The sequence below is a fragment of the Thermobia domestica genome, chromosome 2 (genome assembly GCF_964235325.1).
Source record: "Thermobia domestica chromosome 2, izTheDome1.hap1.1, whole genome shotgun sequence".
Lineage (NCBI taxonomy): Eukaryota > Metazoa > Arthropoda > Insecta > Zygentoma > Lepismatidae > Thermobia > Thermobia domestica.
Genome location: NC_137455.1, coordinates 141,928,205 through 141,947,298, shown reverse-complemented (window position 1 = coordinate 141,947,298; position 19,094 = coordinate 141,928,205). Strand labels below are relative to the sequence as shown.

General features: G+C 33.6%; 1 protein-coding gene across 3 annotated transcripts in view; it reads left to right on the top strand.

Annotated features, from left to right (window-relative positions):
- Mctp (multiple C2 domain and transmembrane region protein) overlaps positions 1-19,094 on the top strand; it is a 955,910-nt gene that overhangs the window by 668,893 nt on the left and 267,923 nt on the right. For all 3 annotated transcript variants that reach the window (XR_014129216.1, XM_081746500.1, XM_081746491.1), the window contains exons 7-8: positions 8,002-8,081; positions 12,855-12,963. Coding sequence is in view for 2 of the 3 variants with exons in the window: in XM_081746500.1 (XP_081602626.1) it covers positions 8,002-8,081; positions 12,855-12,963 (189 nt within the window). In the remaining variant the exon portion in view is untranslated. The remainder of the gene's footprint in view (positions 1-8,001; positions 8,082-12,854; positions 12,964-19,094) is intronic.

Below are 19,094 nucleotides of genomic sequence, written 5' to 3'. Positions count from 1 at the left end.
ATTGTTGGCACCAATACAACGAACGCTACATTCGCATGAAACAAAACCACTTGAAAGAAAGATGCTCTTTCATGTTTGTGTATTTCTGCGATGATAACTGGCTTATGTTAGAAAAGTGGATGATGGGTGTATATTAATAGCATTGTTTTTCCATATGGCTGAAATCACGTAATATCTTCCTGCTCTTACAAGCAAACCATATGGCATCTGTCCATCTATTCGCGTTGATTTGACGCAAGAAAAGAAATTTTGCAAGCCTCAGAAGATAGAGAGATTAATCGTTTAAATGTAAGAAGGTGCAGTTGCAACCGTCGTTGTAAGATTCGGAAAAAAAAAATACTTTAAACGAAATCAAGTGACTTTTCAGTGAATTCCTCTTTGTTTGAAAAGTTTCTTCTGAGAGTGAACATTTGCTTTTCCCTTCCTGGATACTGCTTGGAGAAAAAGGTATGGATGTTAGTCTATTCTGAATGAGTAAAAAAAAAAATAAGTTGGCTAAAGTATATTTTTATATCATATCTTTTTTTTATTTTTTTTCCTTATTGTGTGGTGTGTGTGTGCGCTTGTGACAATATAGCTATGCTTGTTTTTATTTGCTATTGTAATCAAACAACGTCTTTTTTTTAATTATGCGAGGAAACTACTGTATATCGAAATGTCTTGAGCCATCATACAACAATTTATTGTTTTACAAGTTATAAAATATACAGAATGTGCTAGGAAAAACCTCTATTCAAGCATGAACAGAATGAAAGTCTTTTTTTTCATTCTTTCTTTCTTACATGTACAAATGCCATACGTGTTATTACAATCGCTTGATTATGCATATTACGTTCTTCAATGTCTACCTTTCACATCCTTCATTTCATTTTACTTTTTAACAACAAAAAAAATCACTAAGGATAGTCTATGTATATCGTACGCAATTCACGAAGTGGTAGAGTGTTCACCTCTAGTGCATGGGGTCCCTGGTTCGATCCCAGCACATGAACATTGTTGTGAACATGGCTTTCCTCGAGGATCTCCCGTTTCCTCCCACTTTCTTTATTCCACCATTTCATTCATTTCTCATCATCACTGTCTCCTTTAGCCTAACCGGCATAACCATGGAACGTAAAACTGAAAGATTTCATTTCATTTTTTTGATCCTAGTTCGCGCCATGTGACCTTTGTAGTGGACAAACACCGTGTGCGTGGGTTTTCTCGGGGTTCTCCCGTTTCCTTTCACTTTCTTCATTTCGCCATTTTATTTATTTTTCATGGCCGTCTCTTTTAGCCTAGTCGGCATAAATGGAACCAGAAAATAATAATAATAATAATGAAAACAATAAAAATAATAAAAAAGTACATTAAAGGGCATGGTTTAAAGTATTAGATGCCATGCTAGAAAAATATGCCTCACCTCAACCTGCTGAGGAATAAAAGCCGAAAAAGAGAGAGATATACACGAAAATAAAAGTAAAGAGAGAAAATAAAGGCAGAGGCAAAGTTGCGACTGCCCTATAATAAGTCCAAAAGTAATTGGCAACGGCAGGGGAATGTGGAGGCCTTATTTTAAAAAAAAAAAAAAAAAACATGGAACATAAAGCTCAAAGATTTCATTTTTCATTTTCTAATTGACGAAACTTATCCGATCCTGGCCAAACTTAACTTGGTAGGCATTGACGAGTTAATAGTCGTATGAAATATTAAATTGTGTAAGCATTTGGTTCCCGAGTTTTGTTCTATCAAATTTGGGCTTTAAACTTAGTCAAATTTAACCGGAACAAATATGATAAACATTAATTTTAGGTGTAAGAAAATAAATGATGAGACGATCGGTTAGTTTCGTTGTGAATGCGGTGTGTACAGTGAATTTTCGACCTACGAACTCCTTGGTTTGCCAACTATTCGGTTTACAAATAAGTTTTGTGAAAAATTTTCCTCTTGGTTTACGAACAATATTTCGGATTTGATTCCCGGTCGAGACACTCAGTTGAAAAGGTGTAACAGCTTTTTCAGGCCAGCTATTCTGAGTGAAGTTTTCAAGGGTTTTCCTTATCCACACTAGACAAATGCCGGGATGGTACGTTACATGCAAGTCACAAATCGTTTCCTACCTTCCCCCTTCCCCGGACAATATGCTCGCCGAGGACTTCATCCCTTACACGTAACACGGTATCCCTTATACGCTATGGTTATGTGGTAGTGACCAAAAATATGTAGGTAAGTGTACCGAATATGAGACCCTTATTTCTGACTAGCTCTGTCTCCAAAATGTGGAATGAAATCAATACCCAAAAATAAGGAAATGTTCAGTATTTAATGTACTTTTTAATGCTGAAAGTACTAGGTTTGTCTACATTTCTCTCTTATTTTATAAAAATAAAAAAATACGATTTTTAAAAGAATAAAAATAGTTCTTAATATGAGACTTTTACAGACACTGACAATTTGGAAAATCATTTTTCTGTCTGGCATGTTGGACAGATGAAATGATTATCTGCAACATCAAATCCATCTTGTGCCAACCGATTGTAGCGTAGGCATTTTGGCCATGTTCTTTGTTGCAATTCTGCGGGTAGAAGCGGATACAAAAGAACCATTCGGCGTCATGTCACCTGTATCTTCTGTGTCAATGTAAGTATCTTCACTAGAACTGTTGCAGAGGGAAATTGAGTCAACAACCGATTCGTGAGGAAGGGGAGAGAATTTATCATCGCTGCTATCCTAAAAGAGTAGGTCTATATTTGTGGCAGTATCTTTAAATGGCAAGACATCCCATTTAAGAATGAACTCTGTCATTCATCTATATAAATTTTAGAAATCATACTAGAGCTACGTGCGTCCACGTATGCTCACAGGGAAATGTTTTTGTGTTCTTAAATGCAGCGTAGCACCTGACATTTTTAATGCTTTATGTCCAGTGTTTCTTCTTATCCTCCAGGTTATAAACATAAATTCCTTTACATTACATAACACATATTTCAAAATTCGATGTTCTTATGCTAGAAACATGAACGTAATCTGTCGTTTTATTCCTAAACGGGTTTTGGATTTATACAAAATGTGTTCCTTATAAAAGAGCCTACTTCTCTAGCTTCTCATATTAAGTCCCGTATGGGATCTCATGTTAGAAACACATGCTTCCATCTCTTCTAACAGAAGAACAAAACAGTGCAATGTGTTGAAAGATTCAGCTTTTGAGTCACATAATTTCACAGCCAGAGCTATCCAATAGCAAAGCATCAACAATTAAACACTTACTTTAGCACTTCAGGTCTCTTCTAAATCTACAGACAACGGAAAGCACACTTGCTACGCACACAAAATATGTGCTAGTTCTTCTTCCAACTGATCACTTGTGAAGATGGTGTCGCAAAAGTGGGCACACCTCATGACATAAAAGTTCCACCTATGTTGGTCGATTGCAGCACCTACTTACTGCATTAAGCTAGAGTCTTATAATATACACGGGTCTCATAATCGATACACTTACTCTGTAAAAAATAATAAATAAAAAAAACTAACTATATTTCGGGATATGAACGCAGACACACACCCGCACTGACAATTCCGCGCGCATAGTAGTGCTTTTGTAATTGCCGTAAACATCATCAATTAAAGTTCTATGTTTAAAAAATATGATTTTTCTATTTTGCATTTTTTGTGTGTTTAAGTTCTCATATTGTTTTGTGTTACTTATTTGTCTTTAAAACTGATAATATTACTTTCATTGTATACATTGCAGCACATAAAAACAGTTAAAATTAAAAAAAAATACATACAGTACCATGTTTCCCTTGCTAGAACGGGTTAAATATATTTACATTAATTTCAATGAGAAAAATAATTTCGATCTACGACCAACGTTACGGGACAGATTAAGTTTATAATCCGTGGGTCCACTGTATTTATAATACATTTTTTCACAGTATGAAAACTTCCTAGTTCTCTTGAATTCTTCTGACCTAACTAAAGATACTATACCTATTGTACTATTTGTACTATACCTAAATAACCGTGTGGATTAAGAAACAGACATACATCGCCGAAGGAATATAAGCAATATAAGCCAATATTGGATTATATCATGTGCGAGTAGGTTTGCATTATTTTACCACTGTAAAATTAGGAGCAAACCAATGTAAATATAGACATAGAAAACAAGGTATCAAATTCCGTAATGATCTAGAACCCGTACCATCGTCTGATTTTATTTCCCATCCTCACTTACTAAGTTTTCCAATCATAACAGATATTGTTATATAAGGTTCTATTCTGATAGTATTGAGAAACTGAAAAATTTAAAATACCGTTCATTGTTGCATCAGGCCTATATGGTAGTGCAATTGATGCATTGTATTGGTATCATAGTGACGACAATGTATAAATGCATTCGAAAAGAAGGATATAGATGTGTCATAGCGGAAGAAATTGGGCGTGTGATTTTTTCTTTTACTAGACTGTATTGTCTATGGCACAAAACGTAATCGATTTGAATTTCCTGGACTCATAAGTCAAAAGGTTTTATGGAGTGCGTTTTTGGAAAAAGCGGATGCATCAAATCTTTCCAAAATTATCAGTATATTATCTCTGTACCAGTCAGTAATGCGCATATGGAAAGAATGTTTAGTGTAATGAAAGGTTTATAGTCAGGTGATAGGAACAAAATATCAAGATTAAATTAATTTGAAAATAATCCATCAAGATTTCCACATAACAGGTCTGAAAAGCAAATCTTCTTGATACAGCAAGGATCTCCAGAAAAATGAACGAGTTGGGCGTCCTGTAAGCATTAATTTATTTTCATTTAGTTAGGGAAGTATACGTTGCTTACTAGTAATGGTAATCTTATTAATCGTGCATTAACAGGTTTAGAAGTAACGATGATAGTACAACGCACATGAAAAAATCATCAGTTTCAAATTTGTGTTCCCAAGTACATAAATACGCTGGTCACCATGCTTGCTTGCCTTTAGTTCCATATGGCAACCTTATTGACAATTAAATGCCCCTACCAGACCCAAGTTTTTGATTCCTAGTTATGGTGTACATATGAGTCGAATCAGTGATACCCACCCTCTCCAAGTCCTCTGGCGAATTCCCCAAACTTTATCATTTTTCCTCCAAAGATTTGCGAAAAAACTTGCTCAGATTCCCTTCCTCCTCCTCCTCCTCCTCCTAATAATAATAATAATAATAATAATAATAATAATAATAATAATAATAATAATAAAGTTCTTAAACTAATTTGTACGAAAAATTCGTATGAGACTACTTCATTTGGTACGCTGTACTTTTTCTTTTTTAAACACATCCTTTCCATATTCGTTTAAGTCTCCCGCCAAAATTTTGTTTCTTCAATCGAACGAGAACGCATTCTTTGCTATGACAACTAATTATTTTAAATCGTTATTCATGCTGAATTCTCCTTCACAGTTAGAGTGCTTAAAAGCATTATTATGGTATAATTCTGCCATTTCTGCCACTGTTCCTCTGCTCCGAATCTCATGGACGCGACCCCCTAAAAAGCCCTGATTCGAATCTCATGTTAAGTTAAAGTCTACACGTCACGGATGAGTATATGGCGTCGATGTAAATAAAGAACATTAAATTCCAAACAAATAATGAAAATAAAATATTTAATTGATTGACCTATTTTCACTTAACTTTTATTTAACACCATACAAAGGATCAAGGTCATGATATATTACACTGTAATTGCAGAGATAAGCCTTCGATAAGTCGATAATCTTTATTTATTTTTAAACTTGAATTTTCTTGGGAGATAACACGGAATACTAGAATTCTTGTTATCAAGTTTTTAGAAATATCATTCGTAGAAACTTTTCTATACGTCATAATTAGCGTAAACCCATATTAATCAATTACAACTAGAGATTTCCGTTCTATCTAGAAGAGAAAGGTGTATCGTTACATAGGAAACATGTCTACTTAGAATTGTATAAAACAGAATCACACACAACTAACTGTATTGTACGATGGGAGTTTCGAAAAGGCTACTTAACCCATTGAAAATTTCTTACATAATACACACATAATAATAAATCTCTCTTTCTGGAGTGATGTCAATGAATGGTTAGCTTAACTATAGAGAGAGCATTAAAAAAAATTCTCTCGACTGAACGCAGCTGACAATACTTGTTCCTCTAAGTTGGTCTGGTGCGATGTAAAACATTCTTTTTGTTATATGGGGGGCTGCGGTGGCTCAATGGTAAAGCGTTCACATCTGGTACATGGTGTCCTTGGTTCGATCCCAGCTCACGCCAACTGAGCCTTGTGGTGTACAAACACCGTGTGCATGGGTTTCCTCGGGGTTCTCCCGCTTCCTCCCACTCTCCATTCCACCATTTCATTTATTTCTCATCATTACTGTCTCCTTTAGCCTAACTGACATAACCATGGGACGCAATACTTAAAGATTTCATTTCATTTTCATTTTATGATGTTTTTCTCGTGCGCAGAATTATTACTTGAGTTGCAAACTATGAGATCGATAAGCAGGAACATACGCGCCCCGAAATCCTGAATTTTATGTAAATTTAGTCTAATTTTAGTGAGTGATTTTACAAATTTTAACTCATCCTCATATTGAATTTGAACCCACCCCTAAAAGCTTTGGACCCAAAATAAATTCCTACACACTTGCTATGCATTAGTACAAGGATTGTTATAAAAAAATTGAGCTCCCTCGTGGCTATATAGATAGGGCCTTTGACACGAGATTGCTGAGAGCTAATAGTTCGGATCCAATGTAAAGCTATAGATCCACGTCTCGTATAGACTTGGTGCTGAAAGGGACACTAAACTCAAGTCAAACAATGAAATGATTGTGTATACATATATAACTTTCAGAAAACGAAAAAAATATTCCTTTCATTAACTTTCAGAGGTAAATAATTAAGGGCATTTATTTTTATAGGTAATTAATGAAATATTAATTATGAAATGTTGAGACTTAAGTAGAGACCCTCTCTAATTGCCTCTTATTATTTCGAATTGGGTTCGGTTGATGACCCACAGTTACTAATTGTTAATCTAGCATAAATGAAATCTTTGAAATCTTTGAGTTTTACGTCCCACGGTTATGCCGGTTAGACTAAAGGAGACGGTGATTATGAGAAATGAATGAAATGGTGGAATGAAGAAAGTGGGAGGAAACGGGAGAATCCCGAGAAAACCCACGCACACGGTGTAATCTAGTATAAGATTAACACTTCAAGCAATACCTATTTTGCCTAGAATCCACTCAAGACTTTAGTACTATAATTATTACAACTCATTAATACTTTCCTCGAGACTTCACCATGACTCACACCTATTGGCTTGCCATAAAGAAATGTCTTGTTCTAAACAAAAAGAAGTAAACAAACAACTAGCAACCAAACATTTTTTGAAACTCCTTTGTGCCAATTCCTCTTTAATTCCAATGTCATTACTGCTTTCTTGTTCATTTTTTCCTCCAATACCAATCAAATAATAGGCCTAATAACCATTTTAGGAAAAAAATAGAAATTTCCAATGTTTTCCATCAGTAACCTTATTTCTTTGGGGACATGGAATGATTTTTTTTTTTTAAATAACATATCTTAAAACCCTCAAAATTTTTTAGCAATTCATAAATTAGTGTAGTTTCGGTAACATATGCAGACTCCTCTATTATTATTGTTATCGTTATCAGCAAATTGTCCAACACGGCTATATAGTAAAAGAACATGCTGGATATGAGTGCATACTTTTCCTGGAGAGTGCACATGTAGATAGATAGATACATCTAATAGTCTTCCTTTTTAATTTGTAAGAACCATGATAGACAAAATAGGTATGTTATTTGGGGAGAGGGGGTTATTACGCTTCGTTCTACCTTCAGAACTTAACTCGTGATAATGTTTACAATAAAAAACAAAATTATGATTAATCCCTGATCCACTCATATTTAAACAATGTACAGTATTATTATTATTACTTGTAACGATTATTTTTGTATTTGTATTCCAGGTATTCGATTACGACTGGGGACTCCAAGATGACTTTATGGGTGTTGCGTATCTCGATCTCACAAAATTGGAGCTAAGCAAGTAAGTCATCAGCCTTTCCTTCCATCCAAGTAATTGATTTTAAAAAATCCAGTAAGTGTTGTGGTCGTTATCCCGAAACACGCAATGTCCTTAAGATAATAGCAGTCATAATTGTATGCATGGCCAAACAATGCTAAACATGGCTTAAATTCTTGTAGATTTTGAACTGATTTACTTCAATTGTTATCAAGAAATCAATATCATAAATTTCTTTTCATGAATGAATTTTGGAGGCCTCTACATAAGTAATAACCGGGGTTTCCATCGGCATTGCCGTTCCGGCACTATTGTATACACATGTCCCCGGCAATGCCGGCACTAATAGCTAGCTTAGGACGTGAAAGAGAGAACATAAGTCCAGCTATCATATCTCTTTGCCCTGTATTTACAACGTAGGAATAGGAAATGTAGTGCACGAAAGCTTTGGTTCATCCATTATTGCCTGTGTGTCATCTAGAAGGTGTCTCTTACACACTGTGTAAGAAACTACACGTAGACGGTGCTAAATTTTTAACTCTACTCAAACTATTGAATTTTAATCGGATGTCTACTCAAACTATTGATTTTCTAGTAAGAAACTGGAATTCATAAATTCATATTCAGCGCCAGAATACACAAATGAGTCCCTGTATTCCACCAATAGAAATGTTGGAAGTTGCAATAAGGCCATTACTTTTTGTCCAATCTGTGTAAATGAATTGCACCTGGAAGTATGGAACTCAAATCTATCTAAAGGTAGGTTTTTCGTATACCGTTTGTTAATTTTAAATATTCTAACCAAACTCCTTAATGTAGTGTACTCGTGAGATTGCCACTTTTTGATCTATAATTGTCTAGTAATTCAGATTTGTATATATATTAGTTGCGTTTGTCGAATAACCAGGATGAAACATTTATGTGCATAATATATACGGTGGAGTAGTGCCCTAACTGGTCTGCACCCCCACATTGGTATATCATATTTTTACTACATAACCTACTGCGTGTAGAGTTTGAGGAATCATGTATCTCCAGAACTCTAACTACGAAGAAATATCCAGGAGTTTTTATTTTTTATTTTTTTTTTAATCAACTTAAAATCAAGTTGTACAAGAAATGTTCTGGCCGCTGCTGTAGTTTTCTTACTAACAAATTCAAAATTCCCACGTGAAAAGCATAATAAGGAAAGTATTTAATTATTATGGTAATGAATTACATCCGCCTACTGTATGTTCAATATGATGGCTCAGGCGATGAACAATTGTACACAACAGAGTTTTTATTTAAGCAATTTTCTATTCAGCATGCAGCCTGATCCAGTGTAGCTCCCTCGTCTCTGCATATTTTCCAGATTTCCTGAAGTGTTGTGGCACCACAGTTTATGATATTTGATTTTAATAGACTAAAGACATACGAAAATCCATGAGTGATACATCTGAGAGCGATTTTACAAAGAGGTGTCTACATGGGATGGCCGAAACACCTGTCTCTGATTACATACTAACCATATAGGCCACCGTTGTTATGGTGATGTGATTACTGGTGTTGTTCTGTGAATGTGGATTTCGACAGTCTCATTGCCATACAAACCAGAAACATGTTGACAATATATGGTATCTAAAACATACTGTATATGGTAAGCAAAACTTACCTTTGCATTAACTGCTACTCTGAATATACCACGCTTCCTTTAATACAGAAACTCGCCACTACTATAAAATATTTGGGAAACTTTCGTTGTGCATGCGATTCCATTGTGTGTAATTCTTTTCATCGATAGAACGGTAATGAATCATACGCACATCTTTTGACCTGATCAAACAGACTTATTCTTCATCTAGGATGGTGATATAATAACGCTATTTATCACCCGCTAAGTAACAGTTATATAGACGTTTGTATGTCAGTCTTTGTTGAGAGATGTGCATTGTGTGAAAACATGCACTTGGCTTACGTGCATCGTTTTCAAAACTAACTCCTGTCGGATGATCTGATAAATGGACGCTGGTGACCGTCGGACACGTTCTGTCATTGTACGTTGCGGATATGGGTTCTTGTTGGTCGTATATTGCCGCACTTAACAATAACGTCTCAATGCATTTCGGGGCTGGTTGCTTCTTCTGCGACTTCTGACTGAGTGTTGTGTCCTTCAAGGGTGGCTGAACATTACGATGGATTGCTGCATGCATTCCCTTATTAGACACAGTGAAACCTTTGCTTTACACTGTCTTTTAATTTGGCTATAGCTATAGCCCACATTTTAAAATGTTCCTATATAGCCACCCAAAACGGTTGTATTTCTGGAGGCATGGTGATCGCAGACTCTTAATATCTCCTAGCTTGTAGATAACAATATGCTTCACATGTGATATGTACGATATACAGGGGGAAGCAAGAGCACCACCGACATAAGACTTTCCCGTTTTGTACCGGTATATTAGTAGACAATTGACTAAAGCATATGTATTCCTCAAACTCTTTGGGAGGAGAAATTGCCCGTCCTGCCCTCCCTAAATGACGCCCCTGACGATATGGTGCTGACAAACAAAGAAACACAGCTTCCCCAGCGGCACCTGCAATTCACTACCATAGAAATGAAATCATAACCTTCTGTATTCAAGTGTCTTCTCTAGAGTTTCAATTTAGTCAAAAGCTTTAAGCTCAGTAAGTTTATCACCAGAGAAGTTTAACAAAGAAGCTAAAAGAATGTCATAAGGTCCAGTTTCCTTAGTATGTTTCATCAAGCTGAAACTGGCCCAAATATAATTAGGATTACTAAATCGGATAGCTATATTAAGATGATATAGCTTGCATACTCTTCCTTCCAACGCTTTATTTTCCACCAATAAGATTTGCTGCTGTTGCTAGCACATACAGTGAACAATATACCTCTTTAATAAGTAGTTTCTCTCTTCTATTATAGGCGTTATACAAAATTCTCCTCTCTGGAGAAAAATACTTCTTTGGCTGCCCTTTGAGTATATTCCGTGTAATTTGATGAATGAACACTCCTTAGTGATAATTATATTAATGTTTCATACAGAAAGTATTAATGTTATAAAATGTTTTAAATACCGGAAGTTAAAAATTTATCACAATCTTCCGGGGAATCTTACATATTTTAGCAACTGAAAATATCTTCAATTTATGTAGGGCTATATCACACAAGTAAACTGCGAATAATGTACGTATAAACATCCTCTTCTACGATTCAACCAATAGCTCTTGTACACAATGTTAAATATTGGCCACTATGGCAATGGCCTCCAATCTGGAGGAAGAAATAATAGATTATCAAAACTTTGTGCTTTACAAGCTAAAGGAGACATGATACGTAATTATTCAGTGCACAGTCATCTGAAATAAAGCTCGGAATCAGACGCATTAAAGGTATGAATAGTGCAAGACCAATGAGAGTAACAGAGTTGATGTAATATTTATAAAAGGAAGCAAGGAAGAAACAATTTACAACCATATTTCTACACACTGAAATTGTGTAGACATACAGTAGGTGAAAATAGGAATGATTTCACATTTTCTTTCTGTTCACGAAAATTGGCATTGTTATGGGCAAGAATTGTTTAGGAAAGAATCACTAGTCATGCAGAGGCAGCCAATAGTATGTTCAATAATATTATTGTATATTTCTAAATGGTGTTTCAAATATAAGCAGATAAATTCGCTTATTAAGTGTTAATTGGGAATCTATCCTAAGTGGATTAGTACTTATGTTTCACAATAGTATTTCTGTTAATGTTTTGAACTAAAACGTAATTGAGTACTTATTTATAAAGGTAACCAAGAAATTTCTGTCGCTTTTTCATCCACCGCCTTCGAACATCGTTATATCACCGAAGACGTACCTGGAACATCAAAAATAGTCCCCATCAGCATCGACGACCTTCTGCCAACGTTCTGGGAGGCCATGGATTCCATCGCGGTAGAATTTGGTGTAGCGGCGTTTGATCCCAGTTTGAACTCGTACAGGATACACGCTATTATCACGTTCTGTGGAGGTCCCATGTTCACTCTGTCCTTACGCAAGTTCACGGTGTAACTGAACTGCCACAACCAGGTAGTATGTTGAATATACCCACACCAACAACCAACCTTCGCCTATCTCCATTCGCATTCAACTCACGGTGTGAGATCCAATGGAACACAGACCTTCACAAAAAGCGACAGAACTTTCTTGGTTACCTTTATAAAATCAACCTTAGGTCACCGTGAAGACTATTCATTGATTGCTCCTTTACATAGCATTGAATAGTACTTTATAATAATATCGTATGGATAGCTTGTGTGTATTTCATATTTTACAATCAACGCTTTCCATACACATTTCAACTGTGAGATTTGTAGCATTGCATTCTTTAAGGATTGGATTTTTTACCAAGGCAGTTACTCGCCGAAATGGAACGATAGGACTCTGTCATATACCAAAGGTTCGCTCCTTCGTGTACGTACTTACTTATGAGAATCACCGAATGCGGCAATAACTTCGGGATTGAGCACCAAAAAATTTTCTGATTTACAAGAATGCAATAATTACCAAATTATGTTATTCTCTTAGCATCTACATACATATTGTTAATGTATATTTTCCTATCCTAGCAACATACATGTATCTATTTCAAACAAACCAATATCCATATTGTTATTGTATATTTGCCTATCCTAGCAACATACATGTATTTATTTCAAACAAACCAACCGAAAACTTTACTGGCATTAAAGTATCAGTTGTGCATTTGTTCTAAAGAGTTTTTTTTTTTTTTTTTTTTTTTTCTACAGGCCTACGGACATCACACTCACACTTTCTGAACCTGGGAAATCGGATTACCTGGGCGAAATTTATTTGACAGTTACGCTTATTCCAAGGACACAAGAGGACAAAGATCAGGTAACATGGAAGGCCTTTTATTAATCGCTTATAATGTTTATGTTAATAAGTATATAGTTACAGTGAAATGTACATCTCATTTTCTAATAATATACGTTATTTTAATTTTTAAAACAAGAATGATGTTTCCTTTGTACGAACGTTTCGTATCATTTATTTGCTCAATTGATTATTTGTTTGTTCAATATTTTGCTCTTCTGATCAGGTTTTTCAAGGTTGATCTTCTTCTGTTATAAGCATTAATGTCTCTATACGGTATATTCGATTAGGCGAAGTAAGAAGCGGTCGTGAACTACAGACAGCGTTGTCAATCAGGAGGTGTCAAGTTCGAATCAAGTGTCGGATATTTTCACTAAACTATATTGTTTTCCTCGTCTGGCTAGGCGAGTGTCGAGATCGTATCTCATATATATTTTACATTTGCTTCACATCCTTTCCCACTTAAATCTGGTTGCATCTGGAAGTTCATTCAATGAATTAAATTAAATATTCAGTAAACACAATACATTATTACATATATCTCCAAGAGCGACAGTTTACTGGTGGTCACTTACGAAACTTCAATATATAGCAACCAAGAAACTTTTGGCCGTCACAGTACAAAGGAAATATACATGTGTATTTAAATGTATTTGTGATAAGATGACTCAAAACTCGTTAACACTTGTAATTCAGATCAAATAATGAATATCACCCTACTTTTTCTTATACTAAGAAAAAAACAGTTAAAACTGAAGTTGTTTCAGTTGACTCAAATTCATTTTAAGTATAATTGAGGTCAATATATATATATACGATTTATTGTATGCATGAATACAATAATAAATTGGAAGATAAATTTCGGAAAAACTGCTTGTCCTATGATTGAGAGGTTTCTTGTTCAGAATCCGGTGCAAAACATAGTTTTTTTATTATTATTATTATTATTATTATTATTATTATTATTATTATTATTATTATTATTATTATTATTATTATTATTATTATTCTAAGATATCTGTGTGGTGATCAGAATTATTCCACTCCCCTCTTTTTTATTTCTATACTAAAAGGCTTGTTGAGTTCTGAAAGCTCAAATTATTCGTGCCTTCAATCAGAACGGTTCACCTCCAGGGCCAAATGAAATTCATCCAACAGTGTCTTATTACTTTGTTCTGATATGTTTATCAGTGTAAAGATGTCATATTTCAGGGAGAGCATTTTCTCCAGATATATGAGGGTTGTCCATAAAGTAATGACTTTTCAGCATTCCTGTCACGCAAGTCACTTCCTCTCAGCCAGTCACGGTGTCTGCGATGTCTTTGCTCAGTACTCTATGTCAGTTTCTGATTCTGTATTACTATCACGCATTTACTGCATACTAGAAAAATAAGCGTTCTGATACAAAATGTTGTGGGTTGTGAGGTGAGGAGAGTGATTCGATTCTTGAATGTCCAGAAGGTGAAACCCGCAGAAATCTACCGTTAAGTGAAGAACGTACGTGTTGATACAATGGTAAACAAAATAAATTGATGTGATATGAAATGTTTAATTCTAGACTAACAAATGTGCTTAAAGAACTGTGACCATCATGTCCATCGCTCATCATAGATTGCTTGAAGAACGAAGTGAGCGACAAAATCGTGTAACTCTGGACAAGGTGCACCTTACTTTTCTTTACAAAATATTTCGCGTTCTTTACTTATGAATTGTAGCGCGTCCTTTACTTATGAAATACTACAAATATTGGCTCCTACTAAATTTGTGCGCGATGGATTACCCGGCAACTCAGGAAGCAACTCAAAACATAGAGAATGGACGCAATGATAAGATTTCTGAGGCTGTATCACGCAGATTCAGCTTTTTATCTGGGTAGTATCGTTCTTGGTGAAGAGACATATGTGTCCCATATCACCTCAGAGAGCAAGAGCCAATCACTCGAAAGTCGTACATCATTCCTAATCACCCAATTAACCGCGGAAATATAAATAAACGCCGTCAAGGCTCCTGGTGACTGTGGTTTGGGATCATTAGGGTGTTCTCATCTTGAATATCATATCATAAAGCACTACAATCAATGCAGATTGGTATTGTGAAACAGAAACTACGTCGAGCCATTCAAAATGTCCGGCGATATTCTGCTGATTCATGACTCCCCGTCCCATACTGCAGCTGCGTCCTGCGACCTGTTGGGTCAATTTGAATGAGAGGTATTTGCTCATCCACTCTAAAGTCAGGTCGTTACCCCTATTGACTTTCATCTGTGCAGTAAACTCAGAGTTCATAAATAGACAATGTTTTAGTAGTGATGACAAATTGAAGACTGCAGCAAATACCTAGTTTAATAGCAGCTGAAGGCAACAAAGGAATTATCAAGTTTGTGAACAGATGATAATTAAGATGTAGTTTTGAATGAGTAATAAATTCTTTCACTGAAGATATTTAGTTTTTAACGTTATTTCAATCAAACTATCATTACTTTATGGATGGCCCTCGTGTTAGGATATGAAATTTTCAAACAAAACTTTATAGTAGCATTTTTCTTATTTTGAACTTTCTTCATTCTCACTGTAGTGAAGAAGGTCCTCTCTAGTCCTCGGTCGTTCAATAGATATTTAAAAGAAAAAATACATTTTTATTTCTCTTCCTTTCTTTTATCTCCTGATTCAACTTGTCAAAGACTATTAATTTATTTTGTATTAACTTTCGAAAGACATCTTAATCTTCTTCTGATAAGATATAATAACACCATACTGACAATTTCACTCGCTGCATTTGTCATCTGTGCTTAGTAGTGTGCAGTTTTATCGTGAATGAAGTCGTACAAATATTTGAAAACTGCAATGGCTAAAACAATATTAACGATGGAGTCACGTGTACAAACATGGGCTGTTGTTCGAGGCAAATACCGATCGGTGAGTAACTGAAAACCTATTTATCTTCTTTTAGGATCTCAATTTATTACAGAATATTTGAGTTTACACAATTATATAATTTTATATTTAAAAGTGGCACCAACTCTTACTTCAACTTATCTCTCTAATTTACGTAGCAGCAATTAATGCATTCCCTCGTATTAATCCCCACGCATATCTAACATATTTCGCACATTCTCGGAAAGCGCTGAACGAGATCTGTACGCTATTCAGTTGAAGGCTTGCAAAACGAATAATTTCCGTTGTTGAGAAACACTACTCTCGGCGATTTTTTTATTTATTTATTTGAATTTATTTATTGCAAGTTAAGAAATTATGCCACGAAAATATTGAGAGGGAATGAGATTCTAGTGCCTTTCACTAAAGGTTCTGTAAGAATTAATTTATGAATTTGTCAGTGAATATTTCATTGGCTCAAAAAAAAAAAAAAACTAAGATTTGACATCGATTTTTTAGATTCACTTTAAAGGTAGAGCTTTAATTAGTGGCTTTACGTAAACCATGATGCAACACATTTATTATTATTAAAATTTATTAATTGGTGCCATGAATATTATCTGTGGATGCATTGTGAATAATATTATTTCTTATTTAGTCTATATTCAAAGTATGAGCATCAATGGCGTACTCTAGTTTCATTTAATAATCCTCAGTGATATATTCTGGAACTGAAAGCCCACACGCACAAAAGAGCAAGTTTAAAACTAGAATCAAACCACATTTACTGAATATTACATTTAGGTATATACTCTTCTTTACACAGATCTTCGCTAATGTCTCAAGATATATATATATATATATATATATATATATATATATATATATATATATATATATATATATATATATATATATATATATATATCAAATACACACTCAAAAGTACCAAGGATATGCTCATTAGAATATTACTTTCTCATATACATAGAAAGTATTTCAATAGAAACTTTGGTATATGGGTTAATAAAATCGTAAAACGTGTTACTTTACTTCCTCTATAATGAGAGGTTTTCTTACTTATTACCACTAAGTTATTAATAAACACTTCTGTAGCCCATTAAAAAACTTATTAATGTAAAAGATTAAATTATTTTATAAAATTCGAGTTGATTTTTAGTTTGTTTCCCTATTCTTTTTTCCGTGATAAAACCATATTATAACCATATTATCAATTCCCTCCTTCAAAATTATTTGAAGTTAACAAGTAACAAAATTAAATTGATGTTTAATCTCTATCGTACAGCTTCTACTGCTAATTTCTAATCTAACATAATATAACGATTTTGGTTTCTAGGAATTTTGTTTTATTAGATGATGTTCATAAATTAATAATACATTTTTTAAGTCTTCTTTACACTCGCTATTCACATTTTTTTTAAAAAAAATAAGTAAATATTAACTAATTACAGTAGACCATCTTTTCGGAAATGAAAGTACTAGATACAAAGTAGAAATTCTATACCATATTGAAAAAACCTGTAACTTACATTAAATATATTACAGTAAAATATTTAGCGTTGCGGCATAATACAATATTAGGGCTAGATTTTCAGAGTATTTTTTTAAATATCATAATAACGGTTCCTACATAAGGTGTTATGACTAGAAGTTATTTAGGAAATAATAATAATAATAATAATAATAATAATAATAATAATAATAATAATAATAATTATTATTATTATTATTATTATTATTATTATTATTATTATTATTATTATAGTTATAAATTTTTTGCTGGTAACTAACTTTAATCTCATATTGCTTTATTTATTTATTTTTTTACTTAGTTTGGTAATATATAATATATTGCCTTGTAGCATCTTAATAACATGTTGTTGCTTTGTGTAATAAGCTAAGTAATTCCTTTATAATACAGTAGTAGTGTATAATTGGATGGCTGAACTGTAATCGAAATAGAAGTACTAATTCTTAAGTAAGTTAAGATTATTGTACATTTAAGATTAGGTGGTATGTTTTAGTTTTCGTAACATACTAACAATATAACCAAAACTTCTGTAGTATTTTGCTTCTGCTAATACTATGACATGTACTGTAGATGTACAAGTTTATTTGAGAGTGATTGTGCATGATATCAATCGCTGAATTTTCTTTTTCTTTTAATTTGGCATTAGAAGTGGCATTGAATGTCATAATGGATGCATATTAAATTGGTAAATTTCAAATATATGTATCACTTCTCTATCTTTCCTGCGCCAGAACAATATTATTACCAAGCCGTTAAAAATTACACTTAAAATATTCTACATAGTGCGTAAAAAGATATTACATTTTCTGTACCCAAAGAGCAATATTATTGGGATCATTAGTGCTTAAGAAAGAAATCAACAATTGCCATATGTAGAGAAACTTGCAAATCTTTATATATCTTATATAATACTAAAAAATGTGTGCCTCGTATTCAATATTACGTAATGACCAATAAGAATTTTAGACTTGGATGATGATTCTTCCTGATAACTACTGTAACGGTCAGAGCATGGATTTACTTAAACCTACCAAAATAATATAAAGTCATCATTTTTTAAAAAATTAACTTTAATAACATTTAATTATATTTTAAAGTGTCAACAACAGCTTTGATTCTATAACGTCTTTAAACTATATATTCAAACTTTGCAAGTTTTGCTTATCCAAAGAACGTACCCTCTTCAAGTTAATATCAACCAAGGCAATATCTGTTAATTATGCTATGTTAGTGCTTCTCAACTTTTTGAAGTGCAAAAGTTCAATAGCTCTAAAGCTATTGAACTTCACATGTTCCATAGAAGGTTGCTTTAAAATTACTCTGTGACTTGTAGTTAGCTACATGACAAAATTCTCTAATCAATTGTCTTCATAATTAAGTTTTCTAATTTAGGTTTGAGCAATAGAAAGTTTAGTTAACATTTTTTTAAAAAGATTAATGATATAACCCGGTATTCACAGTAACATTATACTAAGACAGATATAAAGAAATTTTACATATTCATAACTTTTTGTTTCGCTACATATTTAAAACATTAGGCTAGAACAATTCATTTTTAAAACTTTTAAAAGTAAATTACAAAATATATCTTTAAATTATTTTTTCTTTTGCAAAAATGATGAATACATTGATTTGTGTTTAACACTTAAGTGTATAAATTTAACAAGTAACAAACGAACTAATTTTTCTAATGAAAATTCTAATACGAAATAATTTAAAGCTTGAGT